General features: G+C 44.5%; 1 protein-coding gene across 1 annotated transcript in view; it reads right to left on the reverse strand.

The window, feature by feature from the left end:
* Nucleotides 1-22406, reverse strand: part of VAPB (VAMP associated protein B and C) — a 316279-nt gene that overhangs the window by 30488 nt on the left and 263385 nt on the right. Inside the window, exon 5 of the mRNA XM_069243578.1 lies at nucleotides 21091-21267. Within this exon, the coding sequence (XP_069099679.1) occupies nucleotides 21091-21267 (177 nt within the window). The remainder of the gene's footprint in view (nucleotides 1-21090; nucleotides 21268-22406) is intronic.

A 22406-nucleotide genomic window follows, 5' to 3' on the forward strand; every position in this document is an offset into this window, starting at 1 on the left:
ACTAGAGCAACACTTGTGATATAGACTCTTCATCGGGTGACCGAGAACCGATAATATCATGCAACACACTGTTGCTCAGTCACATAGTGCCTATAACAGTGGTGAGCAACCACTGGTTGCTTGCCGGTTAATGCTGGAGGTGAAGGCATCCTATCCCACCAATCATCCTCAGGCAGCCCCTGGCCTACAGCCTTTCTTCTTTATTGAACATGTCACTTTCCTCCCTTCTCTCGCCACTCAGCCGTCTCTCTTAAATGGGCATTCTCTACAAAGAATAGAGGGAAGTTCTATCTGAAGCACTTATTTTGTCAAGCTGATAAGAGCAAGGCGTGTCTTCAGAGTTCTTATTTTCTGCTTTCACACGTCTCAGCCATACCACCTTCAGTGAATCTGTCCATTTTATAAGCTGAATTTAAAAGTGCATCTTAAGTGCTGGTTTGGTACAGTCATAGAAAGTATTTGGTTACCACGTGGGCAGTGGATTACAAGCCTGTGGCTGCTGTGGATACCAAATGGAACAGTGCATTACCAGGCTGGGGTTGCTAGTTTCTAGATCGAATGGTGGATTACCAGCTTACGACTGCTGACTACTAAATAGAATGATGTATTACAATTTCTGCTCCATGTGGTCTTTGCCACATATTGCTAAACATCGTCGTACCAGCTTTCTCCATTTTGAATCACTCTCTCCCCTCCCTTGCTCTTGGTGCTCCTCCATGGCGCTACAGTGGTAGAATTTTTAGGTGTTGCCTACCAGACAGCACTTGCGCTGCCCATTGCTAGGTGCATCGTCAGCTTAGAGCCCACCCATTGCTTACCATTGGTTGGCTTCATTAGCACTCATTTGCCTAGTTCATCATCTTGTGTTCTTCCATTTCCTGTAGCATGGAGGCATTGTGTGTCCTTCCACTGCTACCTTTTCAGGTGCTACTTTTTTTCCTCTTTCCTAAGTGCTCCACAAGAGTGCATGTGATTTTCACCAGTCTTTCTAGTGTGCTTCTCTATCTCTCTCCATGTTGCTCTCTTGTCCACACCCTCTGCTCAAAAATAAATAAAAAACAGACTTTTGCAGTGTAGCTAAAAACCAATAACAAAGTCAATGGGTAACAAAAGCAAGAACGACTGGCTTTGTTTGTTCCACCTTTAAATATTTTCAACGTTTGTATTTTATTTTTTACTATTACTTATGTTGTCAACTGCACGCGTTTGCAAAAAAAAAAAATTAAAAAAAAAAAACCACAAACCAAAAAAAACAGCAAACTTGCAAAGGGCAGACCATGCTGGCTTCGACAATGCTCGATTCCTAGTGAAATGCACTCTGGTTCCGTTTACGTTTTTACCTGCCATTGAATAATATAAATGAATAGTTTGGACTATCTATCTTATCATTTATTTGGATACATATGTTGCTTTTTGCAGCGTCCTACAAAGAACATCATACTATTGTTTTAGTGTTTTGAAAGTAGCACATAACTGCCCGTGCAAACTGAGGAAGGCTTTTTCAGCTAAATTGTGTTCATTTGAACTATTTTGTGTACAGAGTTCAGATTAGTTCTCATTATGACATTGTTTTTTTTGGATGTGTAGCTTTAGTCTCTGTATAGCTAAAGTTTACATTTCGCTTACTCTGCTTTGTGAATCGAGTGCTTCAATGGAGGATGTTTTAAAATTTGCTGATTTTTTAGCAGCCTTCTTTATTAGTTCAAAGAGTGATTTTATTAATTCCGTTATAACGGAATTTAAACTCCACACTGGCAGTGGTACGGTTTTAGACGTGTTTAACCTTTACCTTCTTTGCACCCTTTGGAAATCTTTGGATACTGGGGATAGGGACAGATTTGGTCCCTCTTCTCCTTTACATTACGCTTAAATGTTCGCTCGGTGTGCCTTTGGTTAGGCAAATGGGAAGTGTGATTTGAACAAGTACATTAGCTAGGGCACAAGTCCTAAAAAAAGAAGTTGAGGACTAACTAGGTTGGGCAGGATGCAAGTGACATCATGGTGCTTGACAACACAGTGCGACTTCATGCCATCACAGGAAGATATATCACAACCCATTACCTCACAGGAAAGGACATCACAATAAGCGACATCAGATCTTAACTTTACACACACACGTCCATAACGAGTACATTTGAGCGCATTATGAGATTTAACAAGTTAGATTATGTGTCTGGTTTGTGTTAAAATCATGATGCAAATCGACAATATGTGGTCCTCAATTTATACATTGTTGTTTTTATAAAGACAGCCACAAAGAAGTTCGCAACAATGAGAAACGTGGCAGTAAATCTATTCTGCTTAACTGGTTGCAAAGACTGCATTTTAAAATATCTTGTGAGGTTAAGTTAACTGCTGCAGAGATCTTTGTGTGCCCAGTAAATCGCAAGAGAACATTAATAATGGTACGATAACGTCGGAGGATAACCTATTTGCTGGAGAGACCTGTATTCTCTTTAGTCTCAGTTTTTAATCAAAGTAGCGTAGAGGGTTAATGTGTCTCTTGCAAAGCACCAGCAGATGACAGATTTTTATTTTATGTGCTAAGTGATTTACTGCTTTTAACCCATTATTTTGTTAATTGTAGTTCCTAAATTGTAATTCTTCTAATAGAGCACAGCAAGCAATGTAGGAAATGTGACTGCTTCACTTTGTGGTCCTCACCGTCTTATGTAACGTATCTTGTACATTGATTTACACGTCTATATAATTTGTCAATGTATAATGTATATCTGATGTAAAGCGCTCTGGCTCCTTTCGTGGATGAGTAGCGCTATAGAAGAAATAAAACAAAACAGTGGTATTTGGTTTGGTGGTGTAGTCTAAATAATGGGACAGACCAACACGTCTTTAAAATATTTGTGAAGTGACAACAACAAGCGTCTTTGTTTCACCTCCCTAGCGTTTGCATCAAGGTGTGAGGATCAGACAGCTCCCAGTTACGACAGTGGAACTATAGGAGGCCATTAAATTCGGCCTTTGTTATGGGCACAGCAGGAGTCTGAAACGTGAAAGCTCCCTCCCCGCCTGCACGCTGCTGCACGAAACGAGAGCAGACAAGTTGCAGGCGCATCTGAATGTGTCCTGGTGTCTGAAAATTACATCGAGACACGTTCAGCATATTTCAGTGGGGCCCACTTCTTGCAGTGTGGACTGTATCCACCCTGTCAAAATAGTGGGTGGACTCCGTGTACCCACTTGTGCCCCGACATTAGCTATTTCACATTAACAACTTTGGTTTGCTTTCTTGTAACATTTCTGTATTGCATCACTTTTCAAACCGTTTCCACTTCGCAGCATATCATTCCTTTATATCTTAAATTTCATGCACTCAGACAGCAAGTTTGAGTGTTATAATTCTAATTACTAAGGAGCCATACTGGTATTTTAAGGCTTGTAGAATTCGCGTGACACGCTTACTTGCTGTAATGTTAGCAGGTCTAATATGATTGGCATCTTTATTACCCGACTGTGTGTTCGTGCTAAATGTCTAATGTTAGTCATGTCCACCGAGGTGCTATAATAATCATTGTAATTTTTTCTGTATTTTTTAAATTTTATTTTTTTAATCACACTTGAAATAAATCTAGTATAGGGTGACTAGGCGCCCCGGATTTGCCGGGACAGTCCCGGTTTTTCACTAGCTGTCCTGGCAGATTTCAGAAATTTTTTCTTATGTCCCGGTTTTTAGAGAGGGACACCTGAAAAGGGTGGGAGGTGATATCTTTTGGTTTTACAAAGCAGAGATAGTTCGCAGGTGTTATCAGAAAGCAGTTTAATTGAGAAGCATTACACTGGCTTTAAAAATGGAATTTTATTTATGTTCTAGTGCCTGTTCTATAATTCTATGCTGATAATTGCTGTCACTCTGTGCGCTCGGCTGAAGCAAACTTGTAGTCCTTCTATTTTTGTGAAATGTCACGGTTTTTGGCTTTACATTTCTGGTCACCCTATCTAATATAGGAGAAGCATAAGCACATGTAGAGTAAATGATCACCAACAGTACACTGCCACTGGACCTGAGAGGGGCATGGGATTTAACAACCTTAAGTTTGGGCGTTTTGCATTTTTTATTTATGCATAAAAATTCTCTGGTGTGCCCATGTACTGAATAACATGTAATTGCTTACCAGTTCTCACTCCTGTGACACTGCCTGTCTCCTTGGTGTGGCTGCCTCTGTGTTCCGTTTTCCTGGTAGATATAATGCAACTAGTCTTAGGTTATTTTTCGTAGCCAAATATTTGATTTTGTGTGCTACTTTTTAAAGGTGACAGGGTTTAATTCACCCATTTATGTTGATGTAGAACACTAATAAAGTCTTGCCTGTTCAACTTTGAGACAGTCTTCCCCTCTATCTGCGAATACAAATCTTGCAAGGATAGAAAGATAGTTCTAGGAGTCTAATGCGCTGCGTCATTATCTCTGGGTTTTGGGTTTCCACATGTGTATCACACCCTGTGCGTGATGCATCTGTGCTGATTATCAAAGTGGAGACTGGGTTCGTAAGTGTTTCCCTTTTGTCATGTTTTCCGGTGACCGCCATTTCCACTCATTTTGCACTAAGAAACACTAGATCATTTCAATTTCTCCTTAATGGTGACCACCGATTTGCCAGCCAGCCAGCCACCCCGGTAGGGTTCTCACGTGTAGGTTCACTAAAAGAATAGATCGATACAGGTTGCCATCATTACCTAATGGAATCCATGGATATAGGATGCCATCATTCCCACTGCCTTCATATCTTTCCTCACTGCCAGACACTGACTTGTGGTAAAGGTGATGGTGTTCCTGTAGTGCCAGAATCCTTTGAGTAGTAAAAGGCATTGTCTTCAGTGTCTAATTCTGCCTTCAGGAATGTCCAGTCTCTTACAGGATGAACATAAGATTTTTCCGTAAAGATAGATAAAAAAGTGCAAGCAAGGTGCAAATAAAATATTGCCTTACTGTCCTGGCACTGTTGAAACCTGTTCCCCTTTATGAAGCAGTAATCTATATACAAGTTTGACTACATCATGTGGCGCCAGATGCGTAACCACCACTACAAATAATTTTAACACTCTTGGTGCCAGCTTTATCCCCAACCGGTAGGGCTCTGAATTCAAAGTTTGTCCCCAATCACAAACCTGACATATTTGCAATGCTCTAAGTGCATTTGGACAAAGTACATATCTACAGCCACTAAGGTAGTCTCCTTGCTCTAGCACTGGGACTACTTCTTGTAACTTTGTCACTTTTAATTTTATTGTCTTTGTTATATTTGTTCAATCTGTCTATTAATTTGTTTTTGGATCTAGAATGGATCTGAAGGTTAAGTCATCTTTGAAATTAGAAAGTAAAGTAAACACCTGTATTACATTCCTTTCTGGGTACTTCTATGCATTTCTTTGAGATCAGTTCTAGTATCGCATGTAGGACAACTTCCTTGTGGTCACTTTGTGTATGATTGCCTCTTTCATGGTATGTTTGGAAGGTTTGCTATCAATTCTATGAAAAAGCCCTATCATCCCCACAGGCTCCGTGAGGTCTTTGAACAACACTGGAATGTTGGAGCTCCGGACTTCTACTGACTATTAGAAGCCTGGAGCACTCCACAGTTTTTTTTTTTTTTTTAACTGAGCACCCAACAGTCCAACGTTCTATTATAGCCCGCAGTAGCGGGCTATACCTGCCATTAAAGGCCCGCTCCATCATTAAAGGCTTGAACCGAAGGCAAGGTCCTTTAACAAGGGAGCAGCACTTTAATACAAGTATAGCTCAGCTAAGGGGGGCTATAAGGCTATTAAGACATTCTGCCTCCAGAGGACAGAAATTTCTATTAAAAAAAAAAAATGTTCACGGAGCCCGAGGGGATTTAAATCCCCTCGGGCTCCGTGAGGCTTTGTTCACAGCTGTTGCTGTGAACAAAGCGAACATTGGAATGTTGGCGCTGCGGGCTTTTACCGGCCAGTAAAAGCCCGCAGCACTCCATTGTTTTCAATGGAGCCTCCAGCATTCCAATGTTCTAATTATGTTTAGACCCCAATTGTCTAATGTGATTTTCTGCCATTTCCACAGAAAACCACTTACTCTCCCCTCTGCTTGGATTGTTGAGATGAGACTGCTCTTTAGGAGTCGCTTATTAATTTAGCTCAGGACTCTGAGTTTCCCCTTGTGCTTGAAAAGTTGCTTTTACATGGGTAGGCTATTACCATGGAAAGGTAACTTGTTGGCTTCCTAAACGTTGTGGTCTTTAAAATCGTTGCTGATGAAAGGGTGATCATCCCTGGCCCTTCTGGTAGTGTATCTTTTCTAAACAGTGTCTTTGTAGATTAGGCTCCCTGTTGCTCTGGAAGTGTAATTCACCCTTTTCATCTTTCTGGCAGCTTGTCATGTTTAAACAGTGTATTACTAATGCTGACTTGCACCTTCTGGTTTGAAGCCTGAATCGCCAACTATGAGTGCATTTTAAACTGAGTAACGGTGCATATTTGTCTGCTGGCCGTATCATAAGTAATCAAAGCAGATTACAAGTAAGTGTTTGATACAGCCTTCCCCTCTTGTACAACAGCTTTTCCCCTCTTTGTATATATCACTCCGGGAGATGCTGTATTAGCTCCTCTGTTACATTCCACTGTTGGTATATCCAAAGCAACTGATAACTGCATTGGCCTGACATCTCTACTGTGTAGGCCCTGACCTCTTCATCTTACTTCCTACTGCATCTAACTTCTTAATGTTGTATCTGTCGTGTGGCCTTTTTCTAACCGACTCCTTCGACTGCAGTGTTTTTCTTTTGTTATTGAGGGGAGTTTTCTCTACTACCGAATCAGACACTGCAGGCCCAGACAAAAGAGGCTTTCATTATGAGGCATATTTTTTGGCACTGATTTTGATTTACTGAATATTCACAAGCGCTAAAACTTCAATGTCTGACTCACTGTGATCTGATTGGGGTCTTCTCTAATACATCGACAGCCTCAAAGTCTTAAGGGAAAGATGTTTTTGCCCAAGTCGTTGTAGTAAAGTGCCTCTTTTGACATGATCATCCCCCCTCTCCCTAGCCAACATTTTGCCTGGTTTCGGGTGCAATTTCAACTGAAAGTGCACTTGGTCCCCACTAAAAAGGTCCTCAGTGCCAGATCTCTTTCCCCAGTCATTTTTCCCAATTGGCAAACACTTTAGTTGCACTGTAAGTCCCTAGTAAAAGGCACCCTAGGGCATGGGACACCAAACAATGTCCCTGAGGGTTACAACACAGATTGTGCCACCCTCAAGAAACCTCTAACCAACTGCACACACTGCTGCCATTGCAGACTGCGCGTCATGAAAACATGACCTGGTCCACAGCCTGTGTGCCCTTCCCCCTATACACTGCATGCAATATATGCGAGCCACCCCTCTAGCAGACCTTCAACTCTAAATGCTTGGTACATTATACTGCATGTGAGGGCACCCCTGCCTGAGCAGATATGCCCCTATGTCTTTGACGATTCTCAAACACAGTAAGTGAACAAGAAAGCCATTTCTAGTACATGTGCTGGACACTGGTCATTACGAGTTTTTGTATCAAACATTTCATATTAAAATCCATCCCTGGATTCAGTGAGGGGTTATATTAATACATGCACTCAGAGGGCACATTAGAGGTGCCCCTGAAAACCTACCAACTACTAGTGTGGGCACTGATTGGCAATGCCAGTTCAGCCACCAGAGACAGTTCTGCCCCCCTGAGGTAAGAGCCAATGCTCTCAAGAGCTAAGAACAAAGGCGTGCTCTGGGCAGAGATGTGACCACTTCCCCCCAGGCAGAATGGATATTCCAGGGCAGGGAGCTTCAAAGGCCTTGCTGCTTTTGTAATGCAACCTAGGCCTCTCCAAATGGTGGTGGATGCAGACCCCCAGTTCCTGACCCCACTATTGGCAGCAGGAATGGTGGGAAAATTAGGCAGATTAGGTGTGTCCACTTCATGCCGGTCCCACCCCTAAGTTGGACGAGTTGAAGCGGACACTACCTTTCAAATTCCTCCATCTTGTGAGGAAGGAATTAGGCCAATAGGGTTAGGGCTATGCCCACTCCCCAAAGGAAGTTGTCATAGAAAGGGTGTATCCCACCCTAAAGTTGAGTAGCCCATTGGCTATCACCTGGCACTCCCTGTAACACCCCTAAATTCATTATTTAGGTGGCACTCCTGAACTCTAGAATTCAGATTCCAGTCGAACTAAGAAGATGGACACCTCAGAAGTCACTTCAGCAGAGAAGACTGAAGACACCAACTGACTTGGCCCCAGCCCTACCGACCTGTCTGCAGCCCTCGAAGAACCTGCACTTCCAAAGCCTTAGGAGGACTGCCTGCCTTCGATAAAGATCAAGAACTCCTGTGGACAGCGGACCTGTTGATAAGAAACCAACTCCAAAGAAGTCTGCCTGAGGAACCGCAAAACCGCCTCTGGATCCACCTCTGCACCTGTCGCCCACAGTATGAGTCCAAGTGGCACACCGGTCCTTTGAAGGCTCCCCAGTGTTTCTGAACAAGAGTTGACTGAGGGCTGAACCCTGCCCGACTCCTCAGCGACACCTGCGGCCCCAATCAGTGTACTCCATGCGACTGCAACATGCCCGGTAAGCTGTTTCCGACACCAAAAGACACCCCTGCAACCAGAGCCCCTGGGTCTTGGGGGAACTGGATTGTCATCATCGGTTTCCCTACAACCCCTGCGATATCTATTTACCTGGGCAGCTGTGGGTTGTCCTCGCCCAGCCTCCTGGACAGAGCCTGCAGCCTGTTTCTGAAAGTGTTCTCCCCCCTTGGATAACATTGGGCACCCAACATTGTGTTGGCACTCTGCACCCGGCCGCCCCTGTGCTGCTGAGGGTGTTTGTTTGGTGCTATCTGGTGGCCGCACTGCGTGCGTACTTCAGCTCCAGAAGATAGACCCCTGACTCCACTCTACTCACCTTTGAGCAGCACTTCATTGGTTACCCCCAGTCTCCATTGGCGAACACTGGGCACAAACTCTGAATTCAACCTCTGCAACAACCACCTCTGTGCCACTGGGGGTGCACTCATGGTGCGGATTTGAACTTTGCCTGGTGTTGACCTAAAACCACGAAGACAGGATTTCTAAGTTGTGTACTTACCTGCAAAACTGCGTTCTTGTTTTCCTCCTGTAGGTTACAGTTGAAGACTTTGAAATTGCAGTGTTGAATTTTGAGAGTGAAAAGTATTTTTAAATTAAAAACTGCTTACCTCTTAAGTTTTTTGATTCAAAGCATATTTAAAAAACAACTTATTTTTTTCTAAATTGGTCTTGGATTTATTCTTTTGAGTGTATGCCTCAATTATTGCTTCTGTCACAACAAATGCTTAACATGACTTCTTGATAAGCCTAACTGCTCACCCACACTACCACAAATAGAGCACTAGACATATATATTTCTGCCTCTGCAAACCTTTGGGATCCACTGGCCTCTCTGCAACTGGCCTCTGCACGGACTAATTATTTTAAGCACCATATACAGAGTCAGCTTCCTACATTGGTGTAACAGCGGTAGGGTCTGCAACGTTACATTTGCTGATACCACTTGGTCCTTAAGTGACTACAGAAGTAAATCCAAAAATTTCCTTTAGCTGAATTACAATTTTGAATTGGGTATTTTTCTGAATCCCTAAAAGTAATTGTTAGGGCCCTTTCTACAGGACAGAGAAAAGTCAATATGTAAAATTTTTCATCAAATCCCTTTACATTACCATGGGGTGTGCCACAAGGATCCTGAGTCCCACGTTATGTAACATATACGTGACCCTGCTCTTCATGTTGATTAGGTCCTTTGGTTTTTCTACTGTGTCCTATGCAGATGACACTCCCATTGTGGTACCCATCACAGTGGATATGGATGAGGTAGCCTTGTGCTTTAGAAACTGCATGGTTGAAATTGTTAGATGGATGAGAAGTCATTGCTGGAAACTAACTCTGAAAAAAGAGATGTTCTTTTATTTGGACGAAATACAAACTTCTGGAATGATTATTGGTGGCCTCAATCCCTGGGGGTCTCTCCATACCCCGGTTGTCAAGGCTTGAAACTTGGGAGTTCAGATCAATGTTAAGCTTAACTTTGTTGGTCACACGAGCAACCTAGCATTCTCCTGTTTCTTTTTAATAAAGACATTGCAGAAAGTTTTGCCTTTCATTCCTCCTGCTCTGCAAAAAACTGGTCACCTCGTTAGTTTTGTCCACAGACTATTGCAACTCCTTAAAGGTGGGGGGGGGGGGGGGGGGGGGGGTTTAATAGTGTTAATAAGCTACAAACACAAAAAAATGCTTCTGAAAAGTGTTAAAAAATGTGAATCAGTCTTGTAGGCCAGGAATGAATTGCACTGGCTACCGACTGAAAGGAGAGTAGCCTTTAAAGCCCTCTGCGTTGCACACATTTTATCAGGCTGGCCCTAAACCTCTGGAAAAAAAACCTTTTGTTATACTGCAGAAAAGTGCCACTGTTGGCATGGTTACTCCCCCCCCCCCCCCACACACACACACACACTTTTTGCCTAGTGTTGATGCCAACTTTGATTGAAAGTTGTGCTTGGATCCTGCTAACCAGGTCCCAGCACCAGTGTTCTCTCCCAAATACTGCACCTTTGTTTCCACTACAGGTACAACCCTGCCACACAGTTAAGTCCCTTGTAAAATGTACCCATGGTACCAAGGGCCCTGTGGCACTGCCTTGGTATCAAACTTCACAGCACAATAAACCCATACTGATGCCAGTGTGGGATTTACTGAAAAATGCAGACAGAGCTTCTTAGAGACGCCCACTGTATTTTAGCCAAACTTCTACTGTAGGACTGACTGGTCTGTGCCAGCCTGCCACTTTCAGACAAGTTTCTGACCACACTTGGTGAGTGCCTTTTTGCACACTATGGTCAGAAAAAGCCTTTCCTGGGTGTAGATGCTCCACACCTCCAGGAAATGTAACGCCTGGAGGTGAGCCTCAAAGGCTCAAGCCTCGGATTAGTGCCCCAGGGCACTCCCGCTAGTGGAGCTGCCAACCCCCTGGACAAAGCCCCACTTTTGGTGGCAAGTCCCGTGTGAAAATTAGGGAAAACAGGGGGGAGTGGCCACCTCAGCCAGGAAAACCCCTAAGGTGCCCAGAGCTGAGGTGATCCCCCCCCCCCCCCCCTCCCTGCAGAATCCTCCATCTTGGTTTGGAGGACAGGGACCAATAGGATAAGGTGTGTGCTCCCCTCCCCAAGGGGACTGGGCACTGGGAGGGTGTAGCCACCCTCCGGGACAGAAGCCATTGGCTACTGCCCTCTAAAATGCCCCTAAATCTAGGATTTAAGGGCCTCCCCGAAACCAGCTCACCAGATTCCTGGTGACCTAACAAGGACTGCTAAGCTGAAACCCCCAGCAGAGTAAAAGGAAGTCAACTGATTTGGCCTAAGCCCTACAGGTCTGTCTCTTGCTTCAAAGAACCTGCAAAAGAACAGCAACACATCCAGCAGGACCAGCAACCTCTGCCAGAAATCCCATGGACAGTAGCCCTGTCCAAGAAGAAACCAACCACCAAGGACTCCCACCTCACTCCAAATGCACAAGTCTTACCCACTCTGCACCAGACGCCCATGGCCCGTGTTCAATCAATCAAATTTATTAAGCGCGCTACTCATCAGGTAGGGTCTCAAGGTACTGGGGGAGGGGGTGGTGTACAGGTGGTCCAACCAGCCAGAGGGGATCCCCAGGCGATTCTGAGGAAGTGCCCAACCTGGGTTGAACTCATGCCTGCAGAGGGAGTCCTGAGGACCCCCCTGACTGCGAAAGCTCCAGATGAAGCTATTCAACGACAAAGGACCCACTGCACCCGTAGACCCCAGGCCTTGGAGAAACCACCACCCGGTGCAGCCACGTTCAGCAGGCAGCCCTCCTCCCTGTCCAACCAGTGGTGTGCCCGAGAACCCCCCTGGACCTTGCCTGTAGCCGCTGAGTGACTCCCAGTGACCCCTCAGAATAGCATTGGAAACCAGACGCCCTGTTTGCACCATGCACTTGGCCGCCCCTGTGCTGCTGAGGGTGTGTGTTTGGTGCCTACTTGTGGACCCTCCAGTGCTCCTCTCGTCCTCCCTGGTCTGCCCTCTGAGTTGTGGTTACTTCTCTGCAGGCAGACCTAATTCCGAGTACCCCCGTCTCCGTAGGAGCCCACATTAAAATTGCTCATCTTTGACATCTGCATCCGGCTGGCCCCGTGTTGCTGGTGGTGGGTGTTTGGGGTTAACTTGAACCCCAACTGGTGGACTTCCTAAAACCCGGAGACTGAAAGTAAGTGTTGTACTTACCTGTAAAGCTACCTAACATTTCTTCCCAACCAGGAACTGTTCCTGAAAATTGTAGTGTCCATTTTTAAAACAGATTATTGCCAATAATTCAAAAACTGTATAACTGATCGATTTCAAACAAAACACTATTGATATATGCGTGAAATATGAATCTATTGAAGTACTTACCTGCAACTTGAATTTTGTGGTTCTAAAAGTAAGTTAAGAAAATATATTTTTGCTATATAAAAGCCATTGTTCTGGAGTTAAGTCATTGAGTGTGCACTTCTTCTATTGTCTATGTGTGTACAACAAATGCTTTGCACTACCCTCTGATAAGCCTAAATGCTCAACCACAGTACCACAAAAGAGAGCATTATCATCATCTACCTTAGTCTCTGTTAAGCCACTGGGGAACCCCTGGACTCTGTGCACACTATATCTCATTTTTATATAGTATATATAGAGCCAGCTTCCTACATATGCCCCTACCAAATCCCTTCGTACTATCACTGCAAGGAAGGTAATCATCCCTAATATTCGTTACGTTTTTTTTAGGGCAGGAGAAGTTTTTCATACACTACATGCCAGCTGTGAAACCAATTACCTGTTCAGTTAAGAAATCAATCCAACCTTATGATATTTAGGGAACAGTCAAACTTAAACTTACTTTAGTTAGGACTGCAAAACCTGTTAGGTATTTTTTCTCTAGATCAAAAAGGCCCCAACTTTAGTAAAATAACAAGTACCTCAGATGACAGGGTGTTGGTGCTTGACGTCACCCCTTGCCTTCATCTCAAAGATAACTGAGGGACCTCTGTAAAAATGTGCAACATAAAAACTGGCTCAAACTCTACTATTACAAGGCTCCAGGAGCTAATGGAAGAATGTTAGAAGGCCCATCCTACTGATGAGGTCTCTGATAATGAAAATCAGGACAACCCAAGTGAAGAGGAAAGGGATCCTCAACTTTAAATAGAGGAATCTGTAACCCAGGTGTCTAGTGAGAGTGGTTTGGGTTCCTCAAGATTCAGAGGAACAATCTCTGAGGAAGAGATCCTCTTAGAGAGATGAGCTAGGAGACTTGCTCTGGAAGACAGAATCCTAGCAGTAGAGAAAAAGAGAAATGGGTTTAACGCCCAGAGATGGTGATAGCAGTCTTATAACTAGGGAAAGAGTAGAGCACCGTGACCTTGAAGTTTCCAAAGGGATTGTCCGCAAATATGAGGAAGGTATCACATCACATCACAAAATGGTTCATAGCCTATGAGAATGCTTGTGTTGCCAGAAGACTTGACAAAAAGCATTGGGTTCCCCTCTGCAGGAACAGTCCTCGGGAAAGTACAGGGATAGACTCCTGACACTAAATGAGGCAGATGCAAGGTTCTATGACCTCGTGAAGGAGACTGAGGGATTTGGTCTTATCCCAGAGGAGTATAGAATTAAATTCAGGAAGACTCGAAAAACCCAGAGCCAGCCATGGGCAGAATTTTTGGACTTCTCAATGAAAACACTAGGTGGCTAGTTAAAAGGTAACAACATGCATGATTACGAAGGGCTATACAATTTAGTAATGAAAGAGCATCCATTGAGTAATAGTATGCAATAAATTTTACACCAGTTCCTGGTAGATCTAGGTCCACTTTCGCCTCAAGAGTTTGGGAAGAACTAAGAGCACTGGGTCAAGACTAGGGTGACCAACACTTTCATTGGTTGGGGGGGCGGGTCACAAGAAAGAGGCCAAGAAACCCCCCCAAGGGAAAGAGGGTTACCAAAATAAGGACAAAAACAGTTTTTTTTAAAGGCCCCCAAAAACCTGCACAGGAGAGTCAGCCAGAGACTCTCCCCAGACCAACGGTGGGCACAAGGGAAAAAATTGGGATCTCAAAGGCTTGGTGCCACACTTGTAAAACCAATGGGCACCTAACTGGAGATCTAACTGTCCTAACAAAGAGTGCTGCTAGTGCACCTGCAGTGTTAAGTCTTCAGAAGGGATTCCAAGTAGCACCTTTAGTCTCAGAGGGTGTGGTAGAATCCGCTGTCCTGACTGTCTGGACCAGTATTCTGGAGAAGTACAGACAACAGCCTCATATAAATGGGATTCAAGTTGAAGCACTGAGTGACACTGGTGCCAAAAGATCACAGAGCAGAATCTCGCTCCTCAGTGGGAAAACCTAACAGCCCCAGAGGGAACTGAGCCTCGGGAGCTTGGGCCTTAAACAGCAGAGCTCCTAGGACCAGGGGGCCCTGTAGGGAAGATCTGAGAGAGGGACAACATACGTTTGTTTGCACTTCTGGTTCCCAGCATGTGGATGGTAGTGCTCAGAGGCTCACTCTGATCCCTGGGCTATTGGCCCATGTTTAACTAGCAGCAGGTACTGCCAACCCAACCCCAACTCTGGCATTGGCTCTGCTGATGTCCCCAGGAAAACCATGTGAATGCATGGCAGCCTTTGAGGAAGTAGAAACAGTAAGGGAAACCAGTTTTAGTGGCACAGAAGGCACGGCTTAAGCTAGGAGACTCTACTGGAAGAGATTGAGCTAAGCTTAGCACATGTATGCAGCGGGACTGTGTTTGACGTGCTTGGTGGGGAGAAAAAAATGTCACTTACAATAAGAGTTTAGGAGCAGCTGTTTGTAGCCAACAATCCAGCCTCTTCCTGATTATCACAGCCGTTCTTCATCCTACTGGTCCTCAGCCTACCTAACCACTCCAATACCCTTCCATCACCAGATAAGATTTTGAGAGTTCAAGACATGAGAATTGGAATACAGAAAGGAACACCATAAGATGACAGACGCACAACAGAATCTGGCTACAAACATATGATCACTCTGACAGTATGCGAGCCAACAAATTAAGAGGGAGAGTTGACAATAGTATGACTTTGTTGTAATAGCCCAGGTAAAAGTTGAGCCCTGAAATGTTTGGCATGTAAATCATGCAACAAAGAAAACGTGAAACTTCGACATTAATATGTCACACTAATAGGTACATCAAAAGTGATGATTTATAAACAATGACAAGAACGAGCCATGGCATCAATGCTATTTGTTATTTAAGAAGCAAGTCAGTTGTTAAATCAAACATTTGTCTGTAAACACTGTATTGCAAACTCATGTATTCGTAGGGGCTTTCATCTGTGATAATGAAGAAAATTGAGGACAAGTGAAATAAACTATTTGCCTAAAATCACACAATTTGGTTATATGGGGAAGCAGAGATTTATCCCATGTCTTCTCTGTTCAGTTTGTACAAATCAGCCACTAAATGTGTATCGGACTCTACTTTTTATCTCAAATGCTATTGCTTTGAACTTTCAGCCTCAGAGTAGTGTGGGTGGCAGACTGAAGCCACATGAAAGCTGGTCTCATTTTGGACTTGAGATCCTAAGAGGTCCTCAGGCCGAGCCAGAGATCTGGCTTAAGTTTTCAGTAACTCGCCCTCTTTTAGCTTACACTAAAGGAGACAGCTAAATATTATATGGTACATTGGGAGGAGCTCCCATTGCATGGTTTCAAATTCACTTTCAACCCAACTTGTCCCCACTCGAGCATTTCTAGAAGTTAAGATTCTGCAAACAACTCTCACCACAGATACAAGAGTATGAAAACCACACATAATGCTACAAAATAATAGTACGGTCCACTGTTAAGAAGCAGAATAAGAAAAACAGACACGGACATTCTAGCAAATGATCTTTCTTCCTAAGAAAAGATTTACTGAAATGTTTTTTAAAAACACACAAGCTGCTCATTCAGGCAAGACTGCTATTCTCAGTCCGCAGCACAAAAGGACTATTGGCTTGTAACAGACCCAAAGCTGCAAAAAACATTTATCTAGCCACCAACACCCTCGAGTTTTTTTTTTTGTTTTTTTTTAACTTGTGACAACTCACAAAATAAGGAAGGCAAGACCAAGAGGAGGCCTTGTTGTGCATCCGCCTGGACCGCCAGCTGGGTTACCCCAACTTCTTGGTTATGCATGATTCAATGGTGCATGACTCAATGCTTTACACAATTTCTGGTCGATATTCTAACCACAGATTGCTCACCTTTAGAATAAAAGCAGACATCAAAAGCAATTTGTCCCATATGCCAGCAAGTTAGCTTAGATGTAGAGCTGAACATAGCTTACACCAGGTTGCCACCAGTTTCCATCCAGGCCTTGTTGAAGGGGAGTAAAGGCTCTGAGGTCGCAGGCTGAAAGGAGGTATGCTTTAGTCTCTATTGTATGTAGATGAAATGTGTGCACTTCTTCTGCATGCTTTATGGACTAGGTAAGGAATTGCCCCCTTGGCATGGTTACCCCCTAACTTTTTGCCTTTGCTGATGCTAAGTTATGTTTTGAAAGTGTGCTGGGGCCCTGCTAACCAGGGCCCAGCACCAGTGTTCTTTCCCTAAACTGTACCTTTGTCTCCACAATTGGCACAACCCTGGCACTCAGGTAAGTCCCCTATAACTGGTACTCTTGGTACCAAGTGCCCTGATGCCAGGGAAGGTCTCTTAGGGCTGCAGCATGTCTTATGCCACCCTAGGGACCCCTCACTCAGCACATGCACACTGCCTCACAGCTTGTGTTTGCTGGTGGGGAGAAAATGACTAAGTCGACATGGCACTCCCCTCAGAGTGCCCTGCCAACCTCACACTGCCTGTGGCATAGGTAAGTCACCCCTCTAGCAGGCCTTAAATCCCTAAGGCAGGGTGCACTATACCACAGATGAGGGCATATGTGCATGAACACTATGCCCCTACAGTGTCTAAGCAAAACCTTAGACATTGTAAGTGCAGGGTAGCCATAAGAGTATATGGTCTGGGAGTTTGTCAAACACGAACCCCACAGTTCCATAATGGCTACACTGAAAACTTGGAAGTTTGGTATCACACTTCTCAGCACAATAAATGCACACTGATGTCAGTGTGCAATTTATTGTAACATACAACCAGAGGGCATCTTAGAGATGCCCCCTGAATACCTACCCTACTTCTAGTGAAGGCTGACTAGTTTCTGCCAGCCTGCCACACACCAGACATGTTGCTGGCCACATGGGGAGAGTGCCTTTGTCACTCTGTGGCCAGGAACAAGGCCTGTACTGGGCGGAGGTGCTTCTCACCTCCCCCTGCAGGAACTGTAACACCTGGCGGTGAGAAAAGGCTCACCCCTTTTTGTTACAGCGCCCCAGGGCATCCCAGCTAGTGGAGATGCGCCCCCCCCCCCCCCTCTGGCCACTGCCCCCACTTTTGGCGGCAAGGCTGGAGGAGATAATGAGAAAAACAAGGAGTCACCCACCAGTCAGGACAGCCCCTAAGGCGTCCTGAGCTGAGGTGACCCCTGCCTCGAGAAATCCTCCATCTTGAGTTTGGAGGATTCCCCCAATAGGATTAGATATGTGCCACCCTCCCCACCGGGAGGAGGCACAAAGAGGGTGTAGCAACCCTCAAGGACAGTAGCCATTGGCTACTACCCTCCCAGGCTAAAACACACCCCTAAATTCAGTATTTAGGGGCTCCCCAGATCCCAGGAAATAAGATTCCTGCAACCTGAAGAAACAAGGAATGCTGAACTACAAGCCTGGAGAGAAGGAGGAAGACGACAACTGCTTTGGCCCAAGCCCTACCGGCCTGTCTCCAACTTCGAAAACCTGCTCCAGCGATGCATTGGACAGAGACCAGCGACCTCTGAAGCCTCAGAGGACTGCCCTGGACTAAAGGACCAAGAAACTCCCGTCAACAGCGGCCTTGTTCAAAACCAGCTACTTCTTTGCAACAAAGAAGTAACTTCCAAAGACTTCACGTTTCCCGCCGGAAGCGTGAGACTCTACACTCTCCACCCGGCTCGTCCTGCAGAAAACCAACACCTCAGGGAGGACTCCCCAGCGACTGCGAGCCCGTGAGTAACCAGAGACGACCCTCCTGAGCCCCCACAGCGACGCCTGCAGAGAGAATCCAGAGGCTCCCCCTGACCGCGACTGCCTGTAACAAGGGACCCGACGCCTGGAACCAACGCTGCACCCTCAGCCCCCAGGACCTGAAGGAACCGAACTTCGACGCAGGAGTGACCCCCCCAGACGACCCCCTGCCTTGCCCAGGTGGTGGCTGTCCCGGGAAGCCCCCCCTGTGCCTGCCTGCACCGCTAGAGTGACCCCCGGGTCCCTCCATTGTTTCCTACCTGAAACCCAACGCCTGTTTTGCATACTGCAACCGGCCGCCCTGTGCCGCTGAGGGTGTATTTTGTGTGCCTACTTGTCCCCCCCCCCCCCCAGTGCTCTTAAAAAAAAACCTGGTCTGCCCCCCCCGAGGGCGCAGGTGCTTACCTGTTGGCAGACTGAAACCGGCCCTGAGCTGCTGGTATGGTAACTTTGGGGTTGCCTTGAACCCCCCAACGGTGGGCTGCCCATGCCCCAGAACGAAGACTTGTAAGTGTTTTACTTACCTCCTAATCTAACCTTTACTTACCTTCCCCATGAACTGTTGATTTTTGCACTGTGTCCACTTTGAAAATAGCTTATTGCCATTTTTACAAAGACTGTACATGATATTGTTTTCATACAAAAAGTTCCTAAAGTATCCAAGTAAAGTACCTTACATTTAAAGTGTTTGATGTAAATCTTGAACCTGTGGTTCTTAAAATAAACTAAGAAAATATATTTTTCAATATAAAAACCTATTGGTCTGGAGTAAGTCTTTGAGTGTGTGTTCCTCATTTATTGCCTGTGTGTGTACCCTCTGATAAGCCTACTGCTCGACCACACTACCACAAATTAGAGCATTATAATTATCTACTTTTGCCACTATCTTACCTCTAAGGGGAACCCTTGGACTCTGTGCACACTATTTCTTACTTTGAAATAGTATATACAGAGCCAACTTCCTACAGGCTACAACAGAGAAGTAGAAACTCTCCATAATGGAGAGCCTGGGGAAGGAGTCCAGCTGTCCCCAAGGAAGTGTCAAGTCTACTAGCGTTCTGCAGATTTAGATAAAGGCCAGCATAAGTACAATGAGGTGGGAGTAGGAGATTTGCCTCCTCTTTGGGAGAGGCTGTGGACCTTTCACTTTTAGGGGCTGCACCTAGGAAACTCATATGGGATAGACCTAGTGCGGGCCAAATTCTGTTCCAGAACTAAGATAGGTATCGGAGGGGATCCACTGCCAGCAGAATCTGAGTCAGTTCCTGGGCGCTTGGAAATGACTAGCTCTTCCAGATTGGCCTGTGCATGGAAAGGGCCAGATAAAGACACCACAGAATCAGCCTCTCCATGGCCTAAAAACAAAATATGGGCCCCAGCAAAGGCAGTCTAGTGGGAGTCTGAATCATCTTGAACAGCTGCAGCATAGCCTTACTGAAGGCTTCTCTCTCTTGTGTGGTCAATGATGCCTCTGGTAACTCAGACGCGCCAGAACAAAGCTCAGAATCAACTCTGAGTCAGACAATGGCATCAGAATTTTTTCCTTTGAATGTTGGCTGTGAGACATGTCCCTGGCATGGGAGGAGCCAGTGAGAACAGTCCTGCATGGATTTTACGCTTGTGGTTCCGGGACGCAAAGTATGACTTGCTCAAGGACAGACACTTGGAGTGGGACCAGAGCACGGAGTAGGTCCAATGCTTAGAGTGAGGCATACCTCGCTACTTGCACTCTGCAAATCACTTTTTGCTTCCCACTCACTTCGGGGGGCAACTGGGTACATTTATTGCACAGCTTTGAGCCTTGCCTGGACCCTAAATACTATAGGCAGACACTGTGTAGATCAGTTACTAACACCTACCATCCTATCACATTTTGAAGCCTGTGGTTTGCACGAGAGATATTTCCCTAGCACACTACCTACAAAAGTACATTTTGAAATTAGTAAAAATCCCAACATTTAGGGAGCAGAGCTCTGGATCCATGTTGAAGTCCATGGATAGAAAGGTACTGATACCAGCATCCCAGGGTGGCACTTGTACACAGTTCTGTGCTGTCACATTCAGAAGCAGAACAAGCCCACCATGGAGTCTTATGACACCACGGCTGACACACGAGCAACTGCTCTGAAAGTCTGGATGCAGCTGGTGGCTGGGGACAATTAAAAGGCGAGTAAACTGCCGTTAGAAGCATCCACTGGAACTGAAGAACTTGCAGAAGACAAACATGCACCTAACTCGTGGATAGTGTACTTTAAGTTCTTGTCTGACAAACCACCTTATTAATATTTCTTCTCTGCCGTTTAAAGTACTTGACATTATTTAATAATTATGACCAAAGATGGTGCTATATGTTATTTCAATTACCTAATTTTCCTTGGCTGGGCGAGAACCAGAGTACAGGTTGGATTAAAAAAAAAAAAAAAAAAAGGATCATGAAAAAGAATCTGTCAATTGTTTTCGAAGGTTTAAGTTGCCCCAGTTCATTGGCCAGCTACAACTGATCAACTTGGTCGAAGATACAGTGGATCTCAATCAATGTACTACTGAAAACAAATGGGACTCCATTTTTGTCTCTGTGATTAGCACTTAGAAGTATTTGTTTAAAAAAATATATGTTTATACACAAGTAACATTTTGACAAGCAAATGCATTTGGCTTTTCGGCTTATCTAAACATTTGACACGACAAGATTTATAGACGCGATGTTCACATATTTTTATATAACCACCATTTACAAGAAAATATTTTAGAGGGACACAAAATAGTTTTGGATGCCATTAAATGGACAACAAATTGACAGATGAGAACTAGAAATTATCGCATCTCCTACATAAACTGCAAATAGCAGCCTAGCAAACTTGCTGACAGGGTAAACTAAAAAACATTTTTACCTTAAAACGCTTATTTTCCTCCAGTAACCTCTGCACTTCCAGCTGCAGCCTCCTATAATCATCTGTGACTTTCTTAGCTTCAGGATCATCCATATTCGAGCTTACTGATTTGGACATGACCGAAGATTCCGTCTTCACGGCAGATGTAGATGTGATTTTATTTACTTCAACATCATGCTGTTCAAATTAAAACAAATGAAACAAATGTTATGGTAGATAAAAGCAAACGATTTTCTGCGATAGAAAGGACACATGATTTTCTGAAGTAAAAAAAATGCTAGTTGTTTTATCTGGGCAAAACAGTAGTGAACGGTGACTACTGTATACTGTAGTCTCTTGCATACCTTCATCCAAGTCACTTTATTAAATAAAGTTCCAAGTCAGCAACTAAAGCTGCATCTATTAACAGCAACCTTCACTGGCCTTTTTGTTAAGCTTACACCTTTTAATTCTCTTTCATGTAAGACAATGCAGTCCTGAAGGAGTAAAACGCTGAAATAAACTCTTCAGTCGCAACTTGTTCCATAAATGCAACCCAAACTGTAGATTCGTAATAGCACATGGAGAAACATGAACACCGCATGCTGTAACTAGATATAATTAAACTTGCAAGAATGGTAGATCGAGCAGCTCATAATTCTGCAATAAACACATCGGCTGTGCCATACCTTTATGGGCAAAAGAGTTAATGACTTAACTGTTTACGATTAGCAGTGTAAGACTGGTTCATGAACAGGCATGTATGCTACCAAAATAAAATGAAAAATTATCCCGATCGTAAATAAGATATTCAGTAATTGCTCTCACTACCAAAACAAATTACCTGGAGGCACAGTTGGAACCAGTAAAACTTTTCCCACAAGACAAGTCAAAATGTCTTAAGAGGATCAGGCCATATACCCCACATGATTATCACCAGGCACTTCCAGTAAAGTCTTTCCTACACATTCTTTCAACATCAAAGATTAAAGATGGGCATAACACCCCAGTGATAGGAAGATCCTGCAACACACGTCTGCCTCAACTGTATTGTTTTCCAATTCTTTTGTACTTCTTGCTTTCCTTTCAATCTTGCTGGAATACTGCGCTGTACAGACTACGATCAGTGGGAGGAGAAGCATGTGCCAGACCAAACTTCAAGTAATTTGTGTAGGACTTCCCAACTAGATGTAGAACTTACAAGAGGATGCATTTGAATTACAATGTTGACAGCAGTGGCCCAGATTGCATCTCTGAATATTTTAAGTAAGAGAAATAGTTTTCCCTCCTGCTCTATAATCAGCTCACTAGCCTGAAGCTTACCATGGAAATGCAGA

The sequence above is a fragment of the Pleurodeles waltl genome, chromosome 7, assembly GCF_031143425.1.
Source record: "Pleurodeles waltl isolate 20211129_DDA chromosome 7, aPleWal1.hap1.20221129, whole genome shotgun sequence".
Taxonomy (NCBI): Eukaryota; Metazoa; Chordata; class Amphibia; order Caudata; family Salamandridae; genus Pleurodeles; species Pleurodeles waltl.